The sequence below is a fragment of the Marmota flaviventris genome, chromosome 12 (genome assembly GCF_047511675.1).
Source record: "Marmota flaviventris isolate mMarFla1 chromosome 12, mMarFla1.hap1, whole genome shotgun sequence".
Classification (NCBI taxonomy): Eukaryota; Metazoa; Chordata; class Mammalia; order Rodentia; family Sciuridae; genus Marmota; species Marmota flaviventris.
The window spans coordinates 53859794-53887495 of record NC_092509.1 but is presented as its reverse complement, the minus strand read 5'-3'; the positions used below and the strand labels follow the sequence as shown (position 1 = coordinate 53887495).

Genomic DNA, 27702 nt, shown 5'->3' with positions numbered 1-27702 from the left:
CTCAGCCACGTGCAAAAGTCAAATAATGATATCTTCGTATAACAGCCACAGACTTGAATCCTGTCCATAATCTTATTAACCTAATAAAATAGCTTGTTTGAAGTATACTGTGCTGAATTAACATACTGTTTTATGTAAAAATGTTCTATTTTGCATTACAGTGTTTGCCATAGTTTATATTTTTAATATAAAACTCTGAAAAGAACAATTTTGTGTTAGAATAGCAAAACATTTTTACATTAATATAATTATCCTGTATGTCATCTATGAGTAGAATGGTTATTCTTGTTCTATACTCAAGATTTTGAGAGCTGTTAGTGTAACTAGATGAACTGTAGGAAAACTGGTATTTTCTAAAAATGAAAGTATGCTTGTGAGTAGTAGTTATCTCAACTGACTATGTTTAAACTATGAAAATATTAATCATCAGTAATACTTGGATTTAAAGGAAACCTTTAGTATTTCCAGAGTAATTGATAACTTAGGTGTATAACCAAGATAACAAAGAAAGAACAAGCTTTATAGACCATAATAACATGTAATTTGGATAAAGACAAAGGTATTATTTTGCTTGCTTCTCAGAGGAAGGAGGTTGTAGATCTGTCATTTGTGGTGTCCATTTTCAGAATCTGATTTTTAACAATATATTTTATTTATTGGCTTATGTTAGAACTTTTATTTTAAACTTTTATGTATTCTGATATACAAAAAAATAATTTTTTTTCTTACTGTCTCAGATACATAAGGAAAAAAAATTTTTTATGAAGTACTTTTGTGATATTTTTGGCTTTTTATACTCAACTACTCATTAAACTTATTTGATTATGTTAGCACAAGTCATCTTTAACTTCCACCTTCATGATTTTTATATGTAGCCATTTTGTTATCCATTGCCCCTACATTATTTATAAAATAAGCCATTATGTTAGATGATGAAAACGACTACTTATCTTCAAAACTTTCCAGTGGTTCTCTGTGATCTGCTATGAAAATTTTTTATCTAAATCAGTATACCACAATTTAGGATTTTAAAATAGGTAATAACTAATAACTGCCCTTTGAGTAACGTTTAATCTCAGTGTACATATGATATAGTTTGGCTGTATTAAATATGAATGCTCTGATACAATTATTCAGTTGGAAAGAGCAAAGTGTTAAGAGATGAAACTGTGTTTCTGCCCAGTTTCTCCATTTTCCTTCTTCATGTAAATGCTTTGGGTCCATCACTGACAGTTTGCTTAGGTATAGCACAGTGGCTAATCAAGTCACTTAACTGCTTTAGACTACCAAAAAGAAAAGACAGTAGATATGCAAAAGGGTCAAAATGCTCAGAGTGACAAGAATAGACCACTACCAATGTGAATCACTATTTTTTAATTTCTGATCATAATTTTATTATGTTTCCTTAATAATGATTTTTTCTTTTCCATTTATTTTTGTTCTTAAATGGAATAATTTCTAGTGGAGAAGTGGTCCTAGAGAAGACGAGCTAACTAAAATTTAGTTGTTGGTAGTAATATGGATAATAGTACATAGAATGCATTAAAATGCATATTATTAAACAGGCTGTATGAAATAAGCATAATACAATTATTTATATAGTTCTGTATAATAAAATCTACATATGTTAATATGATCGATTCTATAATGGTGAAGAGGAATAAATACTATCATTTAAAAAAGGTCAAATAGCTAACTGGAAAATTGGCTGAGAATCATTGCTATGAAACCACATTAATCTTTGCTTCAGTGATTCTTCCCTCTCATGTGACTGAAAGGACAGTTCCCTAAACTCTAAATGATTTCCAAGACTTTTTTAAAAAAAGTTCCCATAATGTCATGAGATTAAGCTTGTATAAAGTGTGTTAGATAATATGAAGCATAGTATAAGAGAGGGAACTATGAACTTAGTAATTTTGGGCATTTGGATCCAAATATTAATTGTATGTCCCCTGACAAGTCATTTATCTTCTGGGCATTATTCCCTGGTTGTGACCATGCGGGAAAGAATTTTTATGTTTTATTCATTTTGATGCTCAGCAACTAACTCAGATACCTTACCCCACTTTGTCAAAATGTACTTTTTTCTTTTCTTTCTTTCCATTTGTCTGGAGTTTTCTTTTAGTGCCTTCCATTTTTTTTCCCCAAAAGTTAGCCTTTGAACTTTTGTAGACTCTTAGTAATATGCCTCTTTCTGGCATTAGTCATTTGTATTTTCTCCATCTTTATCTTGTTAGTCTAACTAGAGCTTTTTCCATTTTATCACTTTTGATTTTTTAAAAATAAACATTTGGTTTTGTTGATTTTTCTGTTTTCTATTTCATTAGTTTTAATTCTCTCCATTTTTTCTTTGATTTTAATTTGCTCTTTTCCTAGTCTCTTTAGAAGCTTAGATCATTGATTTTAGATGTTTCTTTTCTAATACAAGCTTTTAAAATTGTATATGACCCTCTAACATTACTTTAGCTATGTTCCACAAATTTGGACATTCTGCATATTCATTTTCATTCATTTCATTTTTTGACCCATAAGTTATTGACCATATTTATGTTACTAAATATTGAAGATTTTCCTGATTTCTATTATTTATTTCTAATATACTTGTTGTGGACAAAAGATATACTCTGTATGATTCCAGTCTTTTAAAATTTGTTGAGAAATGTTTATGTTCTAGTATATTAGCTGTTTTGGTTAATGTTCTCATAGATTGGTTTTGTCTATAGTATGTAATCCCTTGGCTTCCACAAACATTTTGTGAGATTTATCTTTATTGTTACACAAAGAAGAAGTTTTTCATTGCTGTTATAGTATCCCATTATATGGCTATACCACAATTAATCCACAGTACCATGATGAAAATTTGTTTCCAATATTGGGCAAATGGTGCTCTGAATATATTTATAGATGTCTTCTGGTACATAGTATACTAGTGTGATTTTAAGGATGTTGTTATTACTTCTGTGGCACTGAGAGTAATCTTGATTTACTGGATAATTTAAAATCACACAATATAAATTTAGCATCTTTAATGTAACTTACTACTGTACGAAATGTCAGAACTCCCCCACCAGAGAAACCTGTTATGAGGTCAAAAGGGTGGTTATAAACCTTGTCAAGTAGGGGAGAATACTGCCTTGACAGTTACCTTAAACGGAAGAAATTAGGGATGATTAATTTACATGGTTAGTCAGAAGGTGGTTTTAGGCTAGGTTTTATCAAGCTTTTTGAGTTTCACTATTTCTAATTACAATGTTAGTCTTCTAAAACTTTTAAATAGTTTTTGTTGTTGTTTTTTCAAATGCCACTAATTTTAAGAAACTTCTATCAGTCATTCTGTTAAAAAACCTACACTCATTTCTACTTATTTGGAAATGATAGTATCATTGGTGAAAAGAAACCATAGTTATTTATACTAAAATTCACTGAATTGTATGCTTAAAAATGGGTGAGTTTTGTGGTCTGTAGATTATATTCCCATATTTAAAAATAAAACATAACCCAAGAAACTTTGGTTAGAAGTTTATAGACAAATTCTGGGCCTGCCTCATCTATAAACCAGCTATTCATTCAGTCAGTAAATATTTGAAAACTTTTTGGGACAGGAAATTAACCAGCAAGCTAAACTAACATTGTCCAAATACTGAAGACGATTGGTAGGGGAAACAAATTAGTGTAGATGTAGGAAGAGGTGAATTCTTTGCAGGAGAAGCATATACCTTTTAGTCTAAGACTGCAAAGTATGCCATTGTGACCAGAAGGCAAAGAAAGTGGCAGAGCGTCAAAGCCATTGAGTTTTTTAAGGGCAAGGGAGTGTTGATGTTATTTTTATGTCTTGGAAAAATGGTTTTGGCAGATTAAAGAATTTGGGTTAGAGATATCCAAGAGTGAGAATAGATATACACGTTAGTCTACTTTTAGTGAAAGGTGATGGAAGCTTGGCACTAGTGAGGAAGAAGGAGGAATTGAATGATTCCTAGATTTCTGGAGTCTAGAACTTGAAGAAAAAAGGATATCTTTGTAAACTGAGTTTATAGAATTATAGGGTAGGATGTTCCAAAATTAGCTTCTTAATGACTCATTTTTGAAATCAGGTAGACTGCAATCAATCAGAGGCATATTTTCATATTAATGTGCCAGTTGGCATTATAATTTTTACCCCTACCATTATCACTTTTTACAATTTATATAGGCATTATGAAATGAGACCTATTATAACTTCAGTAATTTGAAATGCAGTATGTTTTATTTTTGTATATTATTTTTGTTTCAATAACAGCCATGGTTTTGTTTTATTTCTCTTCAGTATTTGATTTTCATCAAGCAGCTGATGGTATCCAGGAACAACAGAGACAAGAACAAGCAGGAAAAAAGTATGATATTTTTTGTACTGTTCGAGCACCTTTATGTTTAAATTCTAGGACAGAACTTTCAAAAAATATTGGAATGCCCTTTCAATAGAATTATAAAAATAAACTCACAGGAAATAACATAAATAAATACTCATATGTAATTTCATTCCTTGTGATGATTTGGCCATAAGACCTATGTATCTTTCTTATCTAACTCAAAGCTTGTTTTAATTTGTTTTTAAGTTTGGGTACCACGAAAAAGGGCATTGGCCCAGTTTATTCTTCCAAAGCTGCTCGGAGTGGACTTCGGATGTGCGATCTTGTTTCTGACTTTGAAGGCTTCTCTGAGAGGTAACTAACTTGTGTTTCACAAGTGGTTTTTATATAATGAGTGGTTTTTATATAATGAAAATCTAGGCTTCCTTCTGCTCAAAATTATCAGAGAGCTTTCCATTATCTCATTTTTGAAATCATGTAGACTGCAATCTTGGTTGCCAAATGGTATAATCGGTGTTCTAGTTAAATAATGATGGTTGGCTTTATTATGACTATTATATGAAGTACGGGCATTATTTGTTTTGCATGCTAATTGGTCGTTAATTTCAGATTTATTTCATGAAAAAGAACATGCTAATGACATCAGTAGTATCTCAAGAAGACAACATAAGAATTCTATTTAAGGATTGGATAATGGGATGGTTTGCTGAGAAACAATGTTTTTAGTGGGTGTAGCAGTACTTTGATGTAAATCACCATGATCTACAGTCTTGATCTTTGGTTTTTCACATCAAAAATTCCATATGACCTCCCACCCAGAAATAATTAGCCTCTCAGGTCCTGGTAAATTATTATGTACCAAGCGCACCTTGAAAAATAGAAATGCCACATTGACACATACTCTGTATAGAAAAATCTTCATGGGAAACCTGATAATCACCAAACAGCTATACAGTAACTCAGTGATAGGTTGTGTTTAATATGTGGCATTAAGGCTATAATAATGTGCTACATCCTTTTTCTATTAAGTTTATATTTGTTTGTACAGGGAAGATACCTAAGAAGGCTCTTAAGAGACAAATTGCTAATGTCTGCCTCTTTTACAAACATCATGTAAACCATTTCCTTCTGTTTTTTATTCAGTATAATACAGATTTAAGTCTTTTGTGTTTACAGATTTCAGTCCCACTATTCTTTTCCCTTCTTATACACATATCAGTGTTAGGATTAATGTGCTGATAAGACCACTTATAATCTACAGAAATCATTTAAATTGAATGATATTATTTGAAACATTTTTATAAGAGCTAATAGATTGATTTAACCTGTATTTCTCAGGTTCAAGGTTCTAGCTAACCAGTACAAATCTATATATCCTACTTTGGAAATAGACATTGAAGGTGAATTACAAAAACTCAAGGTAATATTTTCTGACCTCTTTAATGTCCTTTTAATGCTTGTTTGCCAAATTAGCCTCTAGGTCTTGCATTCATTACAGTTTTGTGTAAGAACTGATAAAGGATATTTACCAGTTTGTCTTAGAGACAGCCTGTTTGGCTTACACAAAATATTGGGAGGGGAACAAGAGTAATGTAGGAAGGTAAACTTAAGTTAGGGACCAGATAGATCATAGATCTAGATCTTATATGCATGGTAAGAAATTTAACTTTGATCCTGGAGATAATGGAAAGTTCTCTGATAATTTTGAGCAGAAGGAAGCCTAGATTTTCATTATATAAAAACCACTCATAGCAGTTGGAGTATAGTTCAGCAAAGTGTCAAGTGTGGGATGATAATTTTCAAAGTTAACCAACCCATTTTAGGCTTGATAGCTCACAGGATCAATTTCTTTAGCACTCTGTATTCCTAAGAGACAAATAAGGTAATTGGCCAAAGATGAGGCCCACATTGGATAAATGTTAGGTGTCAGTGATGCCTTGTTGATCATCAGTATAGGATTCTACCTTTCCGTCTTTCTGTTCCTCATATTCATTGATAAATTTCACATGTTTCCTGTGTTTCTGATTTTTACTTTCTCTAAAGTATCAACCTCACTTCTAGAACTGAACAGGAATCTACAAACAGTATGCTATTCCAGAATAGTCATAGACATTGATCTGTCCACTCATTGGTTTCCAAGAAAAAAAAAACCCAAATTTTAAAAGAACTCCATTTTCTTTAACAGCTTGGAAATATTTATGCACTATAGTATGGGTATGACCTTTCATTTCCATTTTACAAATGTTCTGTGTGAATGTAAAGTAGATGAAGAATAATAAATAAAATTGGGTAAGAAAATTTTTATAGGCAAAGTTATATTAAACCAGGTCTATAAGGAACAAGGGGCTTGATAAATAGAATGGTCATTTTAGCCATACAAAAAGAACTAAAAACAGAAATAAATAAGGAATTAGACTAGAGCCAAGGAGAGGCCATACATTTATCAGTGGGTTTAACATACTCAGATGTTTCCATAGTTGAAACTAGGTTTTAGTGCATTTACACTATAGAACTTAGGGGAAGTTCTTGTTTATATTACATTTTTACTTGAATTCTGAATTTAAATAGTATTTCTAAAATTTTGAATGTTTTGAAGATTCTTTGTAATGCTTATACATAAAATAATATTTGATATTAATATTGTGTAGATATTTTACGGTAATAGAATACAATGAAAAAGAATAATAGCAATCAGCTATTGATATTTGCATGCTTGGCAATATAACTTGTGGCCCTCACCACATTTTGATAATTACTCTGAAGCATATTTCAAAATTCCTGGTTACATGGATTATAAATGCAGCTCTTAAAGTATCTTATAAAATTTAAAAGATCAGTTCAAAATTTTTCCTGAAAGCTGGTTTATGAAGCACAAATTCTTTGTTACTTGGAAGATTTTCATTATTTACAATAAGGTTAATGTAGAATGTTGGTTTTTTGTTTTGTTTTGTTTTGTTTTTGGTGGTGGTGCTAGAGATAGAACCTGTGCTAAGCAAACAGCAAGCACTCTGCCACTGAAACATATGTCAGTCCTATATAATTGTTCTTGATCTAGTGTCTCTTTTCTGGTCCTAGTGAATCAACATGAGAGACCAAAGCTAATCCAAATTTTGCAATAAGATGAGCACTGTCACCAGCCTCTTTCTCTTTTCATTTGTCAGTTTTCATTATCATACAGTCAAGTAATTTATACTTATACTGGTTAATTGTAAGTGTATTAGTATACATGGAAATTGGTTTTTGTCTTTGTACATAGGGTTATATGGAAAGGATTAAACCAATGGTGAGAGATGGAGTTTATTTCCTATATGAGGCCCTACATGGACCACCAAAGAAAATCTTGGTAGAAGGTGCAAATGCAGCATTGTTAGATATTGATTTTGGTAAGTGAGATATAATTCATAGGCAGCTTGACTAAGCCTAACGTGCTTAAGATATAAATAATTAATATTAACATTAAGGAGTTTCAAAGTGATACTGTTAGCTTGTGGTATTCAGGAATTATGAAAGTTTGTCAACTTATGCCAAAATTTTTTAAAGAAATATTGTTGAAAACACAACACATAATGTTAAGTTTTATACTGATTTAGAAAAAAAGGAAATCATTTGGATTCAATAGATTTGGGTTCCATAAGTTATGAATTTCATCCTTTTTTAAAATAAGTATACATTTGTGCATTCTAAGATCTGTGAAAGCCTGCTTACACTGACTCACTTCCTGTGCATGAGACTTTCTAGATGGATTCAGAGTATTTCCTCCATCCTCAAAGGTTACTATTTAATATTTTCAATCTACTGCCCCATTAGTTTGTTGGTAGTTGCACCTAAACATAATCTCTCATGATTATTATTGTTCTCAGCTTTAACTGATATTTCATTGACTTTAAGAAAACCAAAGAAAGTATTTTGATATAGTAGGTACATGATTTTGATACTATCATATGGCTAGTCAATCAAGAAAGAAACTGGTGTCTAATTGGCAAAGAGTTAAGTTTGAAGGGAGAGAAAAGTTCACCATTCTTAAATTTTATCTTGTAGTTCAGGGATTATTCCTTGAATAAAGATTAAAAGCTTGGGAAATGTTGAATACCACACAATTCTTAGTATGTTGCTACCACTCCAGGTTGCTGCTGCATCTTAAATATTCATGTCAGGGAGTCATTTGTTTTAAAATAACAGGAGACTCTTCAAATATGTAGATGGGTTTTTGTATTAAATTCTTTTGCAATATATTAAGTGAATACCTATCATACAGAGTTGATTCAGCAACTGCATGCACTCACTCATGAATCCTCTCCAGTATAAGCACTTTAGTTAAAGCTCTAACCACCTACAATTTTATCTCATTACAAAGAGTCAAAAATGAAACATTAAGGTTTGAGAGAGGTCAGCATCATTATGATCAAGTCTGTTGGTTAAATAGAATATATGAAAATGAAGACTTTTAATAATAATTCTGTTTTAAATTGTATATATACATTTGTGTATCTTGATGTTTGTTTCTTTTTTTAGGGACTTACCCTTTTGTAACTTCTTCAAACTGTACTGTTGGAGGTGTTTGTACAGGTTTGGGTATGCCACCTCAAAATGTTGGTGAAGTGTATGGAGTTGTGAAAGCTTATACCACGAGAGTTGGTATTGGTGCCTTTCCTACAGAGCAAGACAATGTAAGCCTATTTCCCAGTAAATTCAGTTCAAAAAATATGGGAAGAAAAAGTCATGCTTTGGTTTTTGTTATTGTTTTTCTTAATAAGTTCTTATCTCCTGTGCCTTGCGGTTCATTTACAAGGATTATTAGATATGTTTGCCTTACAGTTTTCATGAAAACATCAAATTCAGTGGTTCTTGGAATGTTCTGCTGGATTTGTGTATTTTAATAAAAACTAATGACTCATTTTTAATAGCATTTAGTTTTCTTTTTTGAAAATCTTACCAATTTTCATTTTTATCTATATAACATCATAAGAAATATTGGCTTAAAAAATACTAAAAAACAAAAAGTGAATCTATTCCAACTAGAGCCTACCTCAGGTAAAACCTACTATTTTTAGCTTAAGTATTTTCTGTAAGGTGTTTATCACAAAGAGACTTTATCTTGTTATATAAACTAATACAATTCATTTATAATATTAATATCCTAATTCATAGGTTTTAATTTCCATTTTCTAGGAAATTGGAGAATTATTACAAACAAGGGGTAGGGAGTTTGGTGTGACTACAGGAAGGAAAAGAAGATGTGGCTGGTTGGACCTTGTTTTACTCAAATATGCTCATATGATCAATGGATTTACTGCGTGAGTTGTCTTCAGAAACATTTGTTTCAGGAAATAATAGGACAGTTCATGACCACAGGTTTAATTTTGTGGAGCATAAATTTGGGGTGGTATCTTAATAGAAAAATTTCACTCTTTATTCTCCAAACTGAAATGATAGTTCCAGGTAGAAGTGGACCAAGAAATAGTGGAAGGATATATAAAGACAGGGACCCCAAGCTAACTTGGTAGATATCTAAGGTTGATAGAAAAGAATCATGATGGTCTCACATCTTTGTATAGAGAGGAAGACATAAGTAGGTGGAAGGATGGATGATAGGTACGTAGAATAAGCACAATGTGCTTATACAAATGTCTGACTTCCTGGATTCAAATCTCAGATCCAGGTATCATGCTTGTGTGACTTGGTGAGTTAATCTGTCTGTACTATAGTTGTTATCATCTTTAAAATGGAGGTATACTTTACCTGTGTCATGGGGTATTTTGAAAATGAGGTAAGAAATGTAGTGAGAATGTATAGTGCACTGGCTCATTGAAAATGCTTAGTAAAAGTTATTAACATATATACATAAATATGTAAATAAATGTGTTCATATCCACATTAATTAGGCTGAATTTCTAGGCCCCCCCCCCCCCCAAAAAAAACCCAGAATAAGATTAAAAAAAGCTTGTGGATAAGAATCCCAAATGCAGTGTTCTATCTAATTTCCACAGATTTTCCTTTAAAAACCTGTTTTCCAGTCAGTTTACTGGGAATTTTTGATGTATCATGAAGAAGTCCTTGATGTGGTTTTCTCACTCTTTGACATTTTCTGACCAGAAGGGTGGAGGTGATGGTAACCAGAGTGAAAAAGTGAGGGATAATGGCATGTGTGTAAAAGTACTTATATTTTATGATCATCCATGTGTTCCATGGCCACAGAATGCATTCTTAACTTTAGGCAGCCCTCCCACAAATGTGTTGTTGATTGGTCATAAGAAAGCTGAGTAAGGATGTGTGGAGTCACAGTAAAAATCTGTTGTAATTTCTAGAAAGTAACTTAGTTGCCTATATAAAAAATATGCATCAGTATGTCATTTTCTAGTTGTTTTATGTGTGGCACGCTTTAAAATATAATCCTAACAAGTTTTCAGAAATGCTTTGGAACTTTGAGCTTTGCATGAATTTTCCTTTACTCCTGCATCAACCAAATTAGACGTTAGGGACTTTAAGAGTTTGCTATTTTAATATTGTGTTTTCTTCTGAAATTAGGTTGGCCCTTACGAAGTTGGATATTTTGGACATGTTTATGGAAATCAAAGTTGGAGTTGCTTACAAACTAGATGGTGAAATCATACCTCATTTCCCAGGTACTCTTTTTTTTAGGCTGTCTAAAGAACATCATAAAGTGAATGTAATAGAGCAATTTTTTAAAGCTGTTCTGTGTAATTCATGGTGTATAGCCATAGGCTTGATATGACCTTTATGAATAGTGCCAATATATTTACTATTGGCATGTGATTTATAACTGCTCTTCATTTGGGTGCTAGTCACAATAAGCATGTGCTCAAAATAAAGAGAGAAAGAGGACATTTCTGGACCATGCTCTTCCTTCCTGTTTTGAAAGTAACTTCCACAATATAAACTGAGCATGGTGGTGCATGCCCATAGTTCCAGCTGCTTGGAGCCCAGGAGTTGAGACCAGCCTGGCAACATAGTAAGATCCTATTTCTTAAAAAAAAGAAAGTAAGTAAGTAAATATGTAAATTTCCATGGAGGGTATTCCTCTCTTCTTTGGGAATAGTGGGGTAAGAGAAAAGTTCCCTGCTTGTTGTGGTAAGCTGGCTTTCACTGCATTAACTCACCCTGAACCCTATGAGTGATATTCTGTTCTGTGTTTAAAGTGAATGGTTACAGGGTGACTTCCTACTTGAGGCAGTGTATTTTTTGAGGTATATCTTTAGTCACGGGATTTATACAGTTGAAAAATGTTTTAGAGCTTCGAGAAATAGAATAGTCATGCCTAATGAAGGAATATTGATTGGCTATATGAGACTTGGTAGGTTGGAAGGTTTTATGACTTGGTTCTTTGGGAAGTCAGGAGAGCTGTAAGTTAGAAAATAAATGTATTATTTTTTCAGTTTGCTTATGGGAAAAACAGTATCTGTTAACATTGTAGAATACAGTTCATTTGGAAAACTAGTTGTTCCAATAAATGTTAGGTCCTGGTTGTTATTTCTACTTACACAGTTATTTCAAGGGTTATTAAACTCGAGCACCATGGAGAATACAAATATAATGATGTGGTAAGATCTAACAGAGCAGCAAACTCTTCTAATTAAAATATTAAAAACTGACAAAACAGATGAAGCTTGTCAATTTTACAAGTTCTTTTTAAAACTGAGTTAGCTGAATTGGGTCAGATTCCTCCAGAACACTCAGGTTCTTGGTCAAATTTGCATTCAAGAAGTGTATTGGAGAATATTTCAGCAGTATCATCTGTGAAGGGGACAAAAAGAGTAGTTAAATGTAGTGTGGCTGATCTTAAGAGGAGCTGTAGAGCCAGGGGGGCCCTTCAAGTTGTACTTGAAAGAACTTTGTACCTCTTAGCAGCCAGTCATTGAGGGCTGTTCAATGGGTGAAGTAGCTCTCTTTGTCTAAGGGCAGTCCCTGGGTGAGGGACTGGGCTATAAATCATTGGCATACAGTACTCCCTTCTAGCAGCAGGGCATTATCTGTCTGAAACGAAATATTCTGTACACCACACCACAATACAGTTCACTCTTGTGCTGATTGGATTTACTTAACACTGCAAGGTAAGTTCACCACTATTTGGGAAGAGTTTCTGTAGGTTTTTGTTAGGTGTCTTTCCTAAGGAAATGTACAAGAGAAAGATTAGTAGTATAAATTATCCCCTACTGGGCCATCACAGTAGGAAAGTAAAAGTCAGTATCAATAAGCTTTAATCTTTATCTGACTGGATTTCATATTCCAAAAATCAAGTAAAGAAAGGAGTCACTAGAAGGGGTAATTAATTATCAAGAGGAGATAGGGCTGTTGTTACACAATGTGGTAAGAATGTTTGGCACCTGAATGGTACTTGGCATCTCTTAGTGTTCCCTAGGACTTCACTCACAGTAAATGGACAAATAAATCAGTTAAGGCTTGAGAAAATGTATGGTGAGCAGTTGCTATTGAATATTTTCCTCCTCTGCTATTAATTCTAGATTTATAGTCATCACTGACAGCTAACACATCTACTGGTCTATGTGGCTTACATGGTGTAGTGCATTTTTTGAAGACTTTGTTTTTTTTCCATTATAATAGACTAAGAAATCTATTGGGGTACTGGCACCTACCAAATGTTTGTTCCAATTTTATATTTGGTGACTAGAGAAATGATCAGTGGGTGAATCTGTGGACCCAGTGAACTTGTGATGAGCTGGACTTGGGCCAAGATTCCATTTATAATCCCACCCCATGAAGGCATATGATAGGGGTCAGTGTCAACTTGAACCTTGTGTTTAATAGTCATCAAAATGACTGAGTGTTCCCCTTTCCTCAATGAATGGTGGGTTATCATTACTAGGTATACTTACCTGTTTTTCAGAGTCAGGCAGGCCTTCTGGAAACTTAGCCTTTCAGACATTGATAGCCAGATGTGAAAACTGGTTCATGTTCAGTTTAGTCAAGCTGTTTTTTTTTGTTTGTTTGTTTATTAGAGCACTGCCTTCAGTTCCTCAATAATCCATTCTTGACTTCATTTTGAAATTAAAGTGTCATTTATAGACTATGACCCTTTTTGACTACCAGTCTGTCTTCTAACTCCTATCTCTGAATGCTATTCATAAAGATAATTAAGCCCACTTTTTTTCTGAAGGGTGGGTACTACTAACTTTTAATTTTGGAGGATCCTGTCATGCTATTGCTGTCAGATGTCTCAGTCATATAATAGCCTCCCCTTCCATCAGCCCTAGGGATTAGAGGACAGTCATCACTGAGCTTTGTAATAATATTGTCGTTCTTTTCACCAGAGCAATTCTTACACTGTAAAAAAAGATTCCTTCTAGACACTTTCGTATTATTTTGTCCTCTGGTGGGGTTTCTGGTCTCAAGTTCCTTTTGGGACTTGAGGTATGTGTATATTAGACATAACATCCCCAAACCCTTGGGGTTCATTGTTCTTATTTCTCTTTGTTCTTCAGATTAGATAGCTTATACTGATCTGTCTTCAAGTTCACTTTTTCTTCTTCCCTTCTGTAATATGCTTTTAAACCCATCCAATGAGTTTTCATTTTTATAATTTCTGTTTGGTGTTCTATACATTCTCTTCTTTACTTTTCTCATCTGTTCATATATAATAACTGAATTGTTATAATTTATATTAGCTATTTTTTTTTTCCTGTTGGTCTAACATCTGGACTGTTTTGAGTTTTTTTTCCCTTGACTTCTTTTCCTTAATTGTAGATCAGAGATTTAGATTGTCACATTCCTCTAAATAGTATAGATTCTTGTTTTAGGGGACAATTGAATTGATGACTGATCATCTTGAACTTGTATAGCCTGGTTTTATGCTTTATTAGTCCAGGATAAGAAATCCAGGATGTTCCCCAAATCTCTCTCACCTGGCATGAGTCATTCTTCAAATTCTGTCTCCACTGTGGATCTTGGCAGAGCTTGGTTGGTTTTAGGCTTAAGTGTGGGGTGTTTATAGTGGGTTTTACTCAAGGGTATGGTTTTTATTCTTAAGAACAGCCTTTCTGGTGTCTCAGCCAGATGTCAGGAAATTCATAAGATATAATAATGAATTTTTGTCAAAATCCAGCAGTACTGGAGCTCCATTGTACCCTGTTCCTTCCTCTCTACTGGTATTACTTGATCTATAGAATCTTTGACTTGCCCTAAACTTTATAGTTGCTACTGTCAACAGTGGTCACACTGTTAAGGGATTCTCTCTCGTGGACTTTGAGGGGGTCCCTTCCTCTGTAGCTCCCTCTTTGATGCCTCACCCTGCTGATTCCAGTTGCTTCTGCTTTCCTGAAATCTGATATCTACCTCCTCAGGTCAGTGGAGCTTCCATTTTCTGGTGACTCCAATATTCTAAACAGTGGTTAGGAAATTGTCCCAAGGCAAAGAATTGAGTGATTTCAGGACTTGCTTGTGAGTTTCCTTTATCCCAGGCACTATAGTTTCTGCTTATTGTTCCACTAGGAGTTGTCATATATTTTGAGAGCTAGTCTGGAACTGTATATTTCAATCATAGCTAGAAATTGAAGCCTCACAGAGTCTCTTATTCATTCTTCTACCATCTACTACAACAATCCTGACATATCTACTTGGTCTAGTTCATCACTTTATCTAAACTTCCCAGGATATTCCCAGTAGTATGTTTTCATCATTTTTGTGTCATGCATCATGTAAGAGTACGTCATACCATTGTAATCTCTTAATTCAACTTTATGTTCTACTTGCTTCTTCCCTTGATCTGGCATACTCATCCTTAGAATGTAGTTCCATAAAATACTCTCTTAGTTCCTATTGGTAAATGTTGGCTTAAAACTGCAGAACTTTTAGAGTATAGTCCCCTTTCCTCCCAAGTATTTTCTTGGCCCAGTTCTGTTGGGAGTTGGCCCTGGCTATTATGGATTGACGAGGAGGCAAAGTAAAGATAGAACAGAGGCATGCATATGCTTCTTTGCAAGGCATAGGCCTCTGCATCATCTTCGAACAAGAGGAGGCCTTAGCCTTTTAGTAGGAAATAGTGGGACATTCTGTAGTTCCTGAGGATTTCAACTCCATCAACCCTTATATCCCATTCAAAATCTTTGAATCTCACTTTTACCAAATAGGTCTCAGTCTTTTCCATAGCAGACTTGCTAGATTTGTGAATACAACATTCCCTGGAGTTTTATTTGTGTGAGTTGGGAGCCTGACCCTCTCTTTTTCTGCTCTGTGCTATAGGAGATAAGATTTTCTAAATGATATCAGGAATGCCTTCTTGACTTTCAGTTTGTTTTAAACATTTCCAGTTCATGAAAGGCATTCATCAGGAGCCATCCATTTCCATTGTGCTTATTTATTAATGCCTCAGTTATTGCCATTGCTTTACTTTCTACTTACATGGCATTAGTTCATTTCCTATGAAAGCTTTATTTTAGCAAATGTACTACTACAACAAGACGGAAGGTGCCTACCATACTCTACCTGCCATCACTAGTGGTTGTCACTGCCAGACAGCTGGCCATGATCCAGCTCTAAGTTCCCATTTTAGAGCCTTTTTCTCAGACTACTAGCATCAGCTGTGTTAGATTGAGTTCCAATTGTCTTAGATTGAGTTTCCTAGGAAACAGACTCTGCTATAAAGATTTGCACACTGGTTCGAAAGTGCTCTGAGAACATCTGTGAGAGAAGCAGGATTAGACAGAGGGAGGAGTTGAATTGCAGTTTAGTTGCATAAAAAGTCATCAGCTGAGATATATTTGGAGAGCAAGCAAAATGACTGAATAGAGGTACCAAGCACTCACGTGCTCCTTCCTCACAAAGAACAACCAAAGTAGCAGGCGTATAACTGGATATGGAGGTGAGTAACTATGGAAGACACTATTAGAAAAATGGAAACCTTATAAAATTCAGAGACCTAACACAGCAGGATATCAAGAGAAACAAAACATCCCATCACCTACTGCCCAGGCTCCACAGCTAGGGAATGTGTGAATCTCCCCTCTGTAGGGGTAAAGGTCAAAGAGAGTCCCAGCATACTCAGTGCAGAAACTAGCAGTTCTGGCTATTGGAAAGTTTCTTGGCCCCTGCAGGGTTACAGCCCAAATAGATAGGAAATCTGAAATCTGCGTGGTAGTCTGGCTTTGAAGGGAACTATTGCCTGAGTTTGGACTGCTCTGAGAGTTCCAAAACCCTTCATATCCCCATCTCTAGAACCCCACAGACATTGTAGGGCACTGGTTCAGCAGGTGGTCGCCTCACAAACTAGACCTGACCTGGTGGAGTGATTTCCACATAAACCTGCTGATAGTGCTACACAGTGGGAAATGGGTGTTGTGACATGGAGCGGATCAGAGAGAAGGAATGAATAGAATATTCAAAAGAACTGAGAAAGTCAAAATGACCAGCAAAAGTTCATACTTTCATTAATGAACTCTGAATATAAGTGGTCTTAATTTTCTAGTTAAAAGATACATATGGTTGAATGGGTTGATTGGATTAAAAATCAAGACTCAACCAACATGTTGCCTACAAGAAACTCAAATTGCCAGTAAGGACACAGAGTGAAAGAATGTAAAACTGATATTCCAAACAAATAGAATCCAAAAACAAGCAGGAATAGCTATACTGTACTGACAAAATAGACCTAAGACAGTAATACTAAGAAGAGACAGAGAAAGTCACTATATAATGATCAGGTTTCAATTCAAGAAGATAAAATGATTATAAATTTGAATGTACTCATTTCATAAAACAAATACTATTAGACCTAAAGTGGGAGAGAGGCTAGCTCCAGTACCATAATAGTTGGGGATTTCAGTACTCTACTCTCACTAATTGATAGATCATCCAGGGGTAAAAAAAATCAATAAACATCAGAGTTAGACTACCCTATTGGTTAAATGGACATAAAAGACTTATAGAACATTCCATTCAATAGCTGCAAGATACTCATATTTTTTTCATTAGCACATGAACTTCCCCTAGAGTAGACCATATATTAGGCCATAAAAAGTCATCAGCTGAGATATATTTGGAGAGCAAGCAAAATGACTGAATAGAGGTACCAACAAGTCTCAACAAATTCAAAAACATTTAAGTCATATTCTGTATCTTATCACAGTAGAATGAAACTAGAAATCAACAAGTAGAGACTGAACTACTTGAATGAATAGTTGCTCTATGAGGAAGTCAGAGAAAAATTTAAAAATTCCTTGAAACAATCAAAAATGGAAATACAACATACCAAAACTTGTGGGATACAGCAAAAGCAATACTAAGATCAGAGCAGAAATAACAAATTATAGTATCTAAAATAGCAACAAAGTGAATTTCTTTGAAAAGATAGATAAAATTGACAAGCCTTTAGGTAGACAGATGGAGAGAGGGGTAGAATGGGAAAGAGGTGGAGAAAAGATCCAAATAATTTGCTGAGAAAGAAATAAATGAAAACAATCCTATGCACAATAGCCATACAAATAAATACATAAATAAAATACCTAGGAATAGACTTAATCAAGGAATTGAAAAACAAAATATCGGGGGAAGAAATTAAAGAAACTGAAAGGTGAAAATGCTTGTTCATGGTCTGGAAGACTCAATATTATTTAAAATGTCCATACTACAGATTCATTGCAATCTCTATCAGAATACCTATGATATTTTTCACAGAACCAGAAAAAAATTCTGAAATTCATATAGAAGCCTTGAAGACAGAGAACAAAGCTGGGGATATTTTAATACATACTACAGAGTAATAATAATAAAAACAACATGGTATTACCATTAAAACAGACGCAAACCAGTGAAACAGAAAAAAAGAACCTAGAAATAAATACATCTACAGTGTTTTAGTCACCTTTTTCACTGCTGTGAGTCATGCTCCCAGTGACCTGCCTGCTCCAGCCATAACTATACCTGCCCACAGTTACCAGCCAGTTAGGCCATTTAAGTGGATTAATGACTTATATAGGTTAAGGCTGTCTCATAACCAAATCATTTCACCTTTAAACTTTATTGCATTGTCTAACATAAGCTTTGGGGGAATACCTCATATCTTAAACCATAACATACCATCAATTGATTCTCATCAGAGATACCCAAAATATACACATTAACGAAAATATACACATTGTGCTGGCAAGACTGTATGTCCACATGTAGAATATTGAAACTGGAGCCTGTCTCAGTCTGTACAAAAGTCAAGATAAATAAAAAAAACCTTAACATAATAATTACAAAATGACAGATGGGATTACAGCAAATTGAAAAGCTTCTGCATAACAGACAACAAAGTGAAGAGACAGCTTGCAGAATGGGAGAAAATCTTTGTCAGCTCTTAATTTGACACAGGGTTAAAGTGTGTGTGTGTGTGTGGTGTGTGTGTGTATGTATTTATATTCATACATACACAGTGGAGTGTTATTCACCTGTAAAGGAAAATGAAATCCTGTCATTCGCAAGAAAATGGATGGAACTAGAGATTATCATGTTAAGCAATGCAGGTTCTCTCTCGTGGAAATTTTGTTAGTCATGCTCATTGACAAAAGAGGAGAATGCTTCCTGCTATTTAAGTTGCTATTTTTCCCTTTTCTCTTCATTCATTTTCTCTTTTTTCTTCTTCCTCCCTTCCTCCCTTTCTTTTCTACTCTTTGTCTTCATATATTCTCTTTCTCCTTGTACTTCTCCTTTCTTGCTCTTTGTCTCTTTCTTCCCTGCCATAGAATAATTCATCTCCATAGAATAATTCAGATAACATACCTGGGCATATGATTCTCTACTGTGGTATCATCACTGATTTTCTTATCCATCGGTTCCACTAGGCTAACAATTTCTTGAAAGAGCCATCTTTAATTCAAATATGATTCCTCTTGTTTGTTTTAAGGATTTTGATTTGGGGGAAGTGATAATGACATTGTGATGGTTATTAAAAGGACTTCTTATATTTTGGTGAACATTATCTATTAAAGATGATTCTGATTGAAAATATCATGGGAGTCAGAGAAGGGGGTGCTGGCATGTGGGTATGGCAGCTGGATGTGGGTGGCTGGTAATTGTAGCACATGGAGATGTATTAAAAGCATTCTGTATTATTTTTGTGTATATATCCAGCATTCTCTGTAATAGACATTTTTTAACATTTGGAATTTTCACTACCTAGTCTAGTCACTGATACACAGTTAGCACTTCACTGTTTTGTGACTCAGTAAATCCAAGAGAAGTATAGGGAATAGTCTCTGATTTTATGTTGGTGAAGTTATGAAAAGTTGATGTGCAAAGCTTGGAGGAAACATAGAAGTTCTCTGATTGAGGCCAGTCTATACATTTTTTCTGATCTATGGTTTGTATACTTTCAGTCACAATTACCACTTGATAAAAAAAATAAAAGTAAATTGTAAAAATTTTTAGACAAATAAGTAACAACAACAACAACAACAAAAAAAGAAGAAGTCCTCAGCTGATCTCTTGGAACTCTGAAGCTAAAATTACCCTTCAAAATTGAACCAAATTTAAGAAAGGACAAGGTTCTTTGTATTCTCACATCAATGACAAGTCACTGTATATGACCTTTCCCAGGGGAACAGCTCCCTTCAGCGGAGCGGGGAAACTCTGAGCTGTTGGTGGTCATCAGGCCTATAGGGTTCAATTCTCAAGAAGGAAATCTGGATGGTGTACCATGGCACCCACTAGCCAGTTTTTAGTTAAAGAAACTGCTGTCATTACTCATGTTGCATGTTGTTTCTAATATGGGATATAGAGAAAATGGTTACATGGAATAATGAAGAAAATTTCAATCAGAATAACAGGAGTTCTCAGAAGATTTCAGATATGCAATCCTTTTTCTTTAAGGTTGCTGTTATTATATAGATTCATAATTTACAATTGAGAGAATAGAATTTCAGAATGCTTTAAATGGAAGTTTGGTACCAAAACTCATTTGAAGCAAAACCTGATTTGAACTCTGTCCACATATAGTGAGTATTCATATGTTGCTGCAGAAATGTTTGATTATAGAATACTACCCCTGATGGTCTGTATACTGTTACATTACCTTTCTAAAACATCAAAAATTTTAAATTCTGAAACACGTCTGAGACTTCAAGGATTTTGATAAATGTCTGTGGAACTGTCTTGTCAAAAATTTGTTTGACAATAGGTACTGTGTATCATGGACAAATATACTCCTTTATTTTTAGCAAACCAAGAAGTCTTAAATAAAGTTGAAGTTCAATATAAGACTCTCCCAGGATGGAATACAGACATATCAAATGCACGGACTTTTAAAGAACTACCTGTTAATGCACAAAATTATGTTCGATTTATTGAAGATGAGCTTCAAATTCCAGGTAAAGAAACACTTTATGAACAACTATCTTTTCTTTCTCTACTTTTATCTTACCTGCCTACCTTTGAAATAAAATAAAAGATTATATTACTTTGAAGAGTGCTCATGATTTGCATAAATGCTCAGGAAGATATATATATTTTTAAGAATAAATATAATATTCATCTTTAAGTAGAAGATAATAGATTACCTTACCCTTTCTGGATGACAGATGCAGATTGTCATTTAATCTCATTCTGTTATTTTACCCTCTGACATTCATTCTTGTCATTTCTCTTTATTAATAAAGTTTATTCCATATTTTCACCATCACCAACAATGATTTATAGTTTTTTTAATTTATAATTTTTTAAATTTTTAAACTACCCTTGAGAGTTGGGTATATCTTGAATAGACATTAGGAAATAATAGATACAAGAAAAGAGGAAATCTCATTTAGAAAGAAGTGAAAAACAAGAATAAAGAATGGAGTAAACTTCTTTATTAGAAATAAATGTAAGATGGCCAGGTAGTTAGGCATAATGAAGTTATGTGAAGTCTTTTAACAGATTACTTTTTCATTTCATTTTTTAATTTACATTGATGTAAATTTGAGATGTGAGAAAGTAAAGTAGGTAGTGGGTATCTTCCATATACAATCTGTGATATACTTGTTTTGAATTTGGTATTGTGGTTCATTTGTACTTATGGTTCATTTTAAATATGACTTTTGTTTTCCAAATTGCTAGTAGCTCTTTCCTAGCTTGATGTCAAATTTAGTAAGCATATTCAGCAGTTTTTGAAATATGAATAGAAGTGAGTTTAACAATGACCTCTTAAAAATACCATAAAGTTTTATCCTAAAAGTACATTATGGGAGGCAGGGAAGAGGGAAGAATGAAAGAACTTTGGATTGTGCAGAGGGAAGTGAGGAGACGGTTGGGGCTGTGAGGATGGAAAGGATGGTAGAATGAGACAAACATTGTTACCCTATTTACTTTACATGTGTGATTATACTACTTATGTGATTCTACACCACATACAGCCAGAGGAATAAGAAGTTGTGCTCCATTTGTGTACAGTGTGTCAAAATGCATTCTACTGTCATGTATAACTAATTAGAACAAATTAAAAAAATTTTTTTAAAAGTGCATTATGGAAACCAATAATTCTGCAAATAACCTAAATTCATGTAGTATACATCATGAGAGATTCCCTAGACTGGTGCTGTAGGCAGTGCCTAAGGCCGTGCAGATTCGAATTGTGTTTGCCTAGATATTTCTCCCCTTTCTGATACGTAAAATTTACAGTGGCACTTCAGGTATCCGCTTAGTACATTTATCGAAGGTCTTATCTTTTCTAGTTATCAGGGACTGGATTAAAAGTTTTTTATGTTTCTGCTGCTTTGGGCCAATATTTCACTATCCTAGTCATTGGAAATTAAGAAATTGTAAATATGCAGTTAAAATGGAATGGTAAGGCAAACTGCTCTGTGTTGGATCTTGACTGTACATCCTGTTTAGAAATGGACACAGTCTTCAACAGAAATGACAGACAGTGAAAGGCACATAGGGAAATATTAAATGGTGTGTCTGAGAAAAGGCGAAGAGGCTACCTATCTCCTAATCACAAAGACTTAATGTTACAAATAAATTGATGATATTCTTTTATTGTGTTTCTTTTTTTCCCCCCCCCCAGTTAAATGGATTGGTGTAGGTAAATCCAGAGAATCCATGATTCAACTGTTTTAAGGATTCCAGAAACACTCCTTGAGAGAGAGGGGGGAAAACTTTCTTAAATATTTCTTTATGACCTGCAAATTCAAGAATAAAGACATTGATGTGAGTTTTAAGCCCTACCATTGTTTCCAGTCTTTTAGGAAGAATGGCTATTGTGGAGATTGACTTTGGCATATTCCAGTGTCAGCTCTCCTGAGCTGGCATAATTGCCGAATCATTTGTTGCTCCTGCTGCTCATGGTGCCACGTTTTCTTTCAGTGTTTAGTAATAGTAAATCCATGTTGTTTGAAATCTAAAGAAGTTACTTTAAATGTAGTTTTTCTTCATTATTGTCATTGTATGTTCTTAGGTTTTACCATGGTAAGAACAATTAATGCAGTTTTGCACAAATATTTTTACATTCTGATCGTTCAATTCTGTCATTGTAATCTTTGCAGTTAGAAAAAAGGATGAAGAGATAGGATTCTGTAAACTTTTGCAATGCTATAAATGCTATAAATTCAGTTTAAATTGTGAACTGTTCATTTTCTGCTATTGAGCTATTGGCAGGGGGAGGGAGCTTATTCATGGGTCCTTTAATTTGTACAGAATATACAACTTATTTCTCTCTGTAAATTATTTAATACATTGAACATTTAATTAAATATTCAAAGAGAAAAAATGTTCCCCCAAAACAACAATCTTAATGTTTAAAAAAAAAAAAAAAAAGTGGTCATTAAAAGATATGTTGTGATATTTGGTGGGTATTTTTCTTGAGTTTTAGACATTAACTGAAATGTATCTTTCCTTTTTTTTTTTTTTTAAATATCATTATTTCTAAGTCTAGTGGATTGATTTTTCAACATCGTGCCTACAAATATACGTACAAACGCATCTACAAGTGTCTAAATGAACCCAGATTGTTGGCCATAATTTTGATCATGCCTTCATTTCTCCTTTCTTGAATAAAAAAAGTGTTATTTTGGCAATTAGGCTTAGCATACTGTGTTGTAGATTATCCTTTAATGAACTGTAAATGTTTAAATTAGGTGCCACTTTATTTTATTATACCATCAATACCTGATTAAAAAGAATCAAATATTTCTAGTATGCTTTGTGTATTGTGTTTTTGTTCTCATAATATTTGTATATAGGAAGGAGTTTTATCCCTGTAGAGTGTGGGGAAAAGGAAGGAAGAGATTAAAAACAGAAATTTTGGAAGAATCTAAATGGTTATCTTCACTATATGTATTTTTATTAATATTTGGTTTGAAAAAAATTTCAAAAGTGCTCTTGGATGATAAAGAATAATGCAAATGATTATACAGATCAATAATAACATGTAAAAATAATAATGTATAATAAATTGCTTATTCTAGTGGAAATTGAAAGGGCTTTTAAAGTTCACATTATTACAAGCATTGCATCATTGAAACATTTTTAATGAAAGTTCAGAAGCAAATATAAAGAACCCATTTTTCTTCCCAAGTCAGAAGTAGGCTTATTTTATTTTTTGACCAAAAAATTCCTATTGATCTTTTTTACTGATTTTTTTTTTTTCAGCCAATTTGGGTAATTCTGTTTTTCTTCTAAAGTAAGCTATCTGTTAATTGTTTAAGTCACTAATAACAATTTATTATTGAATACTGTGTGTTTATGCACATGTGCACCTGTGTACCAGATTCTGCTAGGTGTTAGATATGCTATGCAGCAGGGATCGTAAAGTATGCCTTCCTGAAATTAATTATAGTGAGAACAACATGTTAAAGAAACGTGTATCAATGAATGATATTATATGCCATAGTGGAAAAATATAGGATGCAGTGAATGAACACATTTAAATGTGGGAAGGGTCAGGGAAAGCATTAGTGAGTATTTAAACAGATCAGCTAGATTAATAGTCAAAGGGATATAATGTGCAAAGGCCAAGAGGCTGGAAAAAACTTGAACAGTTTGAGCAACTAAACAAAATGAGCAATGTGCTGGTAAAGTAGGTAGCAAATTCAAGAAACACAAGGCTGGACAACCAAAACATGTTTCATATGAAAGAAGAGTACTGTAGGTCCAAATGCACAGGAAAAAATGCTGGAACATATACTCCAAATTTTAAAATTCAGTAGAGAAGAACTATATGATAGAATAAGATATTTCAATAGTTGACAGGCTATTTAGTATAAATGATATTAATTGATATCAATTAATTAATTATTAATTGATGAATATATTTGAATAGAAATGCAAGAATTTCTAAGATGTATATGAAAAGATAACATGAGAGAGGAAGTTTTTCCTTCACCAGTTGGTAAATCATCATAAAGCTGATATAATTGAAATATGTAGCATTGTCATGAGAAAGAACAAATACATAGGGGTAAAATGTTTTAAAAGCCTGAGATACAAAAAACTTAGAAGTCTTTCAATATATGCCTTTAATATTCAGTGTCACAAATAAGAAAATGACAAGAAGTAGAAAAATGAGTAAAACGATATAAGATAATCCAGAAGCGGGGTGGTGGTGGGGAATAAGTGGATCAAAACATGAAAAAGGGTCCATTTTTTCCTCTATCAATAGAAAGAAATGAAGACCTCCAGTAAAGGTAACTATTAAGAGCTAGTATTAATGTGTTTTTTGTTTATAATTCCATTTTTTTTCCTTATATAATTTAAAAAGACAAATACTTTAAAATTAAAATTTGTTACAGGGTACATGGTATAAAAATATAATTTTTGACAATGACAACAAAAAGCCAGGTTCAGAACTGAACAGGGGAGGAGCAGAGTTGTATGTCATTGAATCTAAGTTGGTATTAAGACCATGTTTTCATAAAATTTAGAGTATTTATATGTAATCCCCCAGTAAGAACATATCAAGAAAACATATACCAAAGGAAATGAGTGAATTAAAACAGAATACCACCAAAAAAAAAATCAATACAAAAGAAGGCGAAAATGGAAGAGATAAGAAATGAAAAAAGGTATAAGACATACAGAATAACGGGAGGAATTTTTCATTATTTGCAGTTACTGTAAATATAAATGGATTAAACTATAATCAAAAGGCAAAGAGTGTTGGAAGGAATTAAAAAACAAAAACAAAAATGTGAACCAACTTACATGCTTCCTACAAACAGTATACTTCATATCCAAAGTTACAAATAGGTTGAGTAAAAGGGATTCCAGGGGCTGGGGTTGTGGCTTAGTGGTAGAGCACTTGTCTAGTATGTTCGAGGCCCTAGGTTCGATCCTCAGCACCACATAAAAATAAATAAAGGTATTGTGTCCAACTACAACTAAAAAATATTTTTTTTTAAAGGAGGATTCCCGGTCCCCTTAGGTAAGGACCCTGGTACACCAACAAAAATATACTATTAGTCTTTCTCCTAACCTTTCCCAAAGGGTTCTTGTGGGCTCTTACTATAATGTAATTGTGTCTTGGGGGAAAGAGAAATAATTTATCTTTTGGGAGACTACTAGTTCTGAACTGACATTGAGCCCAAGAGATCCAAAACGTCACTGTGATTCTCCAGTTACAGTAGGAGCTTATATGGATCAGGGGATCAGCAGTGTTTTAGCTCAAGTGTGGTTCAGAGTGCATCCCTAAACCAATGATGTGGTTGTTCCCCCCGTGCCCCCTAGAACAGCTAATTGAAATAATACTTGGCAGCTTGAAAAACTATATTGGTACCCTGACATGTGGATTGAAGACTATTATGGTGGAAGCCAGTAGAACTGCTTCTGCCTGGGAAAATTGTAAATCAAAAGCATATTGCATTCTTGGAGAAAGGATTAGTGCCACAGTTGAGGACTTGAAAGACACCTGAGTAGTGATTCCCACCACAACCACGTTTCCTGATTGGCCTGTGCAGAAGACAGACAGACCTCTGATAATGACAGTGAATTGTCATAAGCTTGATCAGGTGGTTACTCATTTTCAGCTGCTGTACCTAATATCATTTCATTACTTAAATAAATTAACACATCCCTCATTAGATAATACGCAGCCATTGAACTGGGGTGTGGAGTTTTTTTTTCCCCATCCCTATTAAGGACTACCATTTTGCTTTCAGTAGGCAAGACCAACAGTAGGCCTTCACTGTCCTACCTAAGGGGCATATCAACTTTACCCTATGTCATAGTTTAATTTGCAGGGATTTTAATCACCTTTTCCTTCTGCTAGATATCACACTGATCAGGACTGGGGATATAGCTTAGTGGTAGAGCACCTGCCTGAGGCCCTGATCAACTCTTGAGTGCTGCAACACAAAAAGAATCACACTGGTCTGTTATGTTGATGACATAATGCTGTTCTTCTAATCTGATTAGCCAGAAGTACCAAACCTAAGCTGATTACCAAGGATTACCAAACACTCTAGATTTAAATGGTAAGACATTTACATATCAGAAAGTGAAGAATGAATCCAACAAAAATTTAGAGGCCTTCTACCTCGGTGAAATTTCTAGGCATCTAGTGGTGTGGTGCCTTCACCTTTCAAATTGTTGAATCTGGCACCTTCTGCAACCTATGAAGAGGCACAATGCCCAATGGACCTCTTTGGATTTGGGAGGCAACATATTCCTCATTTAGGTGTGTTATTCCAGGCCATTTGCCTGAAAAACTGATAGTTTTGAGTGGGTCCCAGGATAAGAGAAGGCTCTATAATGGACCAGGGTGCTGTGCAAGCTGCTACATGATCCAGCAAATGTGACAGTGGTAGGTGGTGATGTACCTAGAGCTTTTGGCAGGTCCATATAGGTGAATCACAACACAGGTCTTTTAGAATTTTGGAGCCAGGCCTTGCCTTCATCTTCAGATAACTATTGTCCTTTTGTGAGACAGATATTGGCTGCTACTGAACCTCAGTAGAGACTGAACATGACCTTGGGCCACCAGTTACAATGCAACCCAAGCTCTCTATCGAGAACTGTTACCTGATCCTCTAAGCAATAACATGGGGCATGCACAACAATACATTAATGGAAATGGTACATACAGAATTGGGGCCTGTTAGGAATTGTGCCTGTGAAGAGCACAAATAAATTATATAAAGTGGTGGCCCAAATGTCTATTGTACCCCTTCTGCTACGCTACCCTGCCTTCTCTTCCCAGCCTGTATTTATGGCCTCATGGGGAATTGCCTAGGATCAGTTGACAGGGAAACACTTGGGCTTAGTTTACAGAAGGTTCTCCCATGACATGTGATCACCACCTGAATGTAAACAGCTGTAGCACTACAGCCTTTCTCGGACAACCCTGAAGGGCTGTAGCACTACAGCCTTTCTCCGACAACCCTGAAGGACAGTGGTGAAGGGAAACCTCAGTGATCAGAACTTCAAACATCTG

General features: G+C 34.3%; 1 protein-coding gene across 1 annotated transcript in view; it reads left to right on the top strand.

Moving 5' to 3' along the window:
- The window catches only part of Adss2 (adenylosuccinate synthase 2), a 37381-nt gene extending 13910 nt beyond the window's left edge, over positions 1-23471 (top strand). Inside the window, exons 5-13 of the mRNA XM_027928572.3 lie at positions 4304-4370; positions 4593-4700; positions 5685-5766; positions 7603-7729; positions 8859-9013; positions 9516-9640; positions 10872-10969; positions 20516-20665; positions 22342-23471. Coding sequence (XP_027784373.1) covers positions 4304-4370; positions 4593-4700; positions 5685-5766; positions 7603-7729; positions 8859-9013; positions 9516-9640; positions 10872-10969; positions 20516-20665; positions 22342-22394 — 965 coding nt within the window. The 3' untranslated portion in view covers positions 22395-23471. The remainder of the gene's footprint in view (positions 1-4303; positions 4371-4592; positions 4701-5684; positions 5767-7602; positions 7730-8858; positions 9014-9515; positions 9641-10871; positions 10970-20515; positions 20666-22341) is intronic.
- The last annotated feature ends 4231 nt before the right edge of the window (positions 23472-27702 follow it).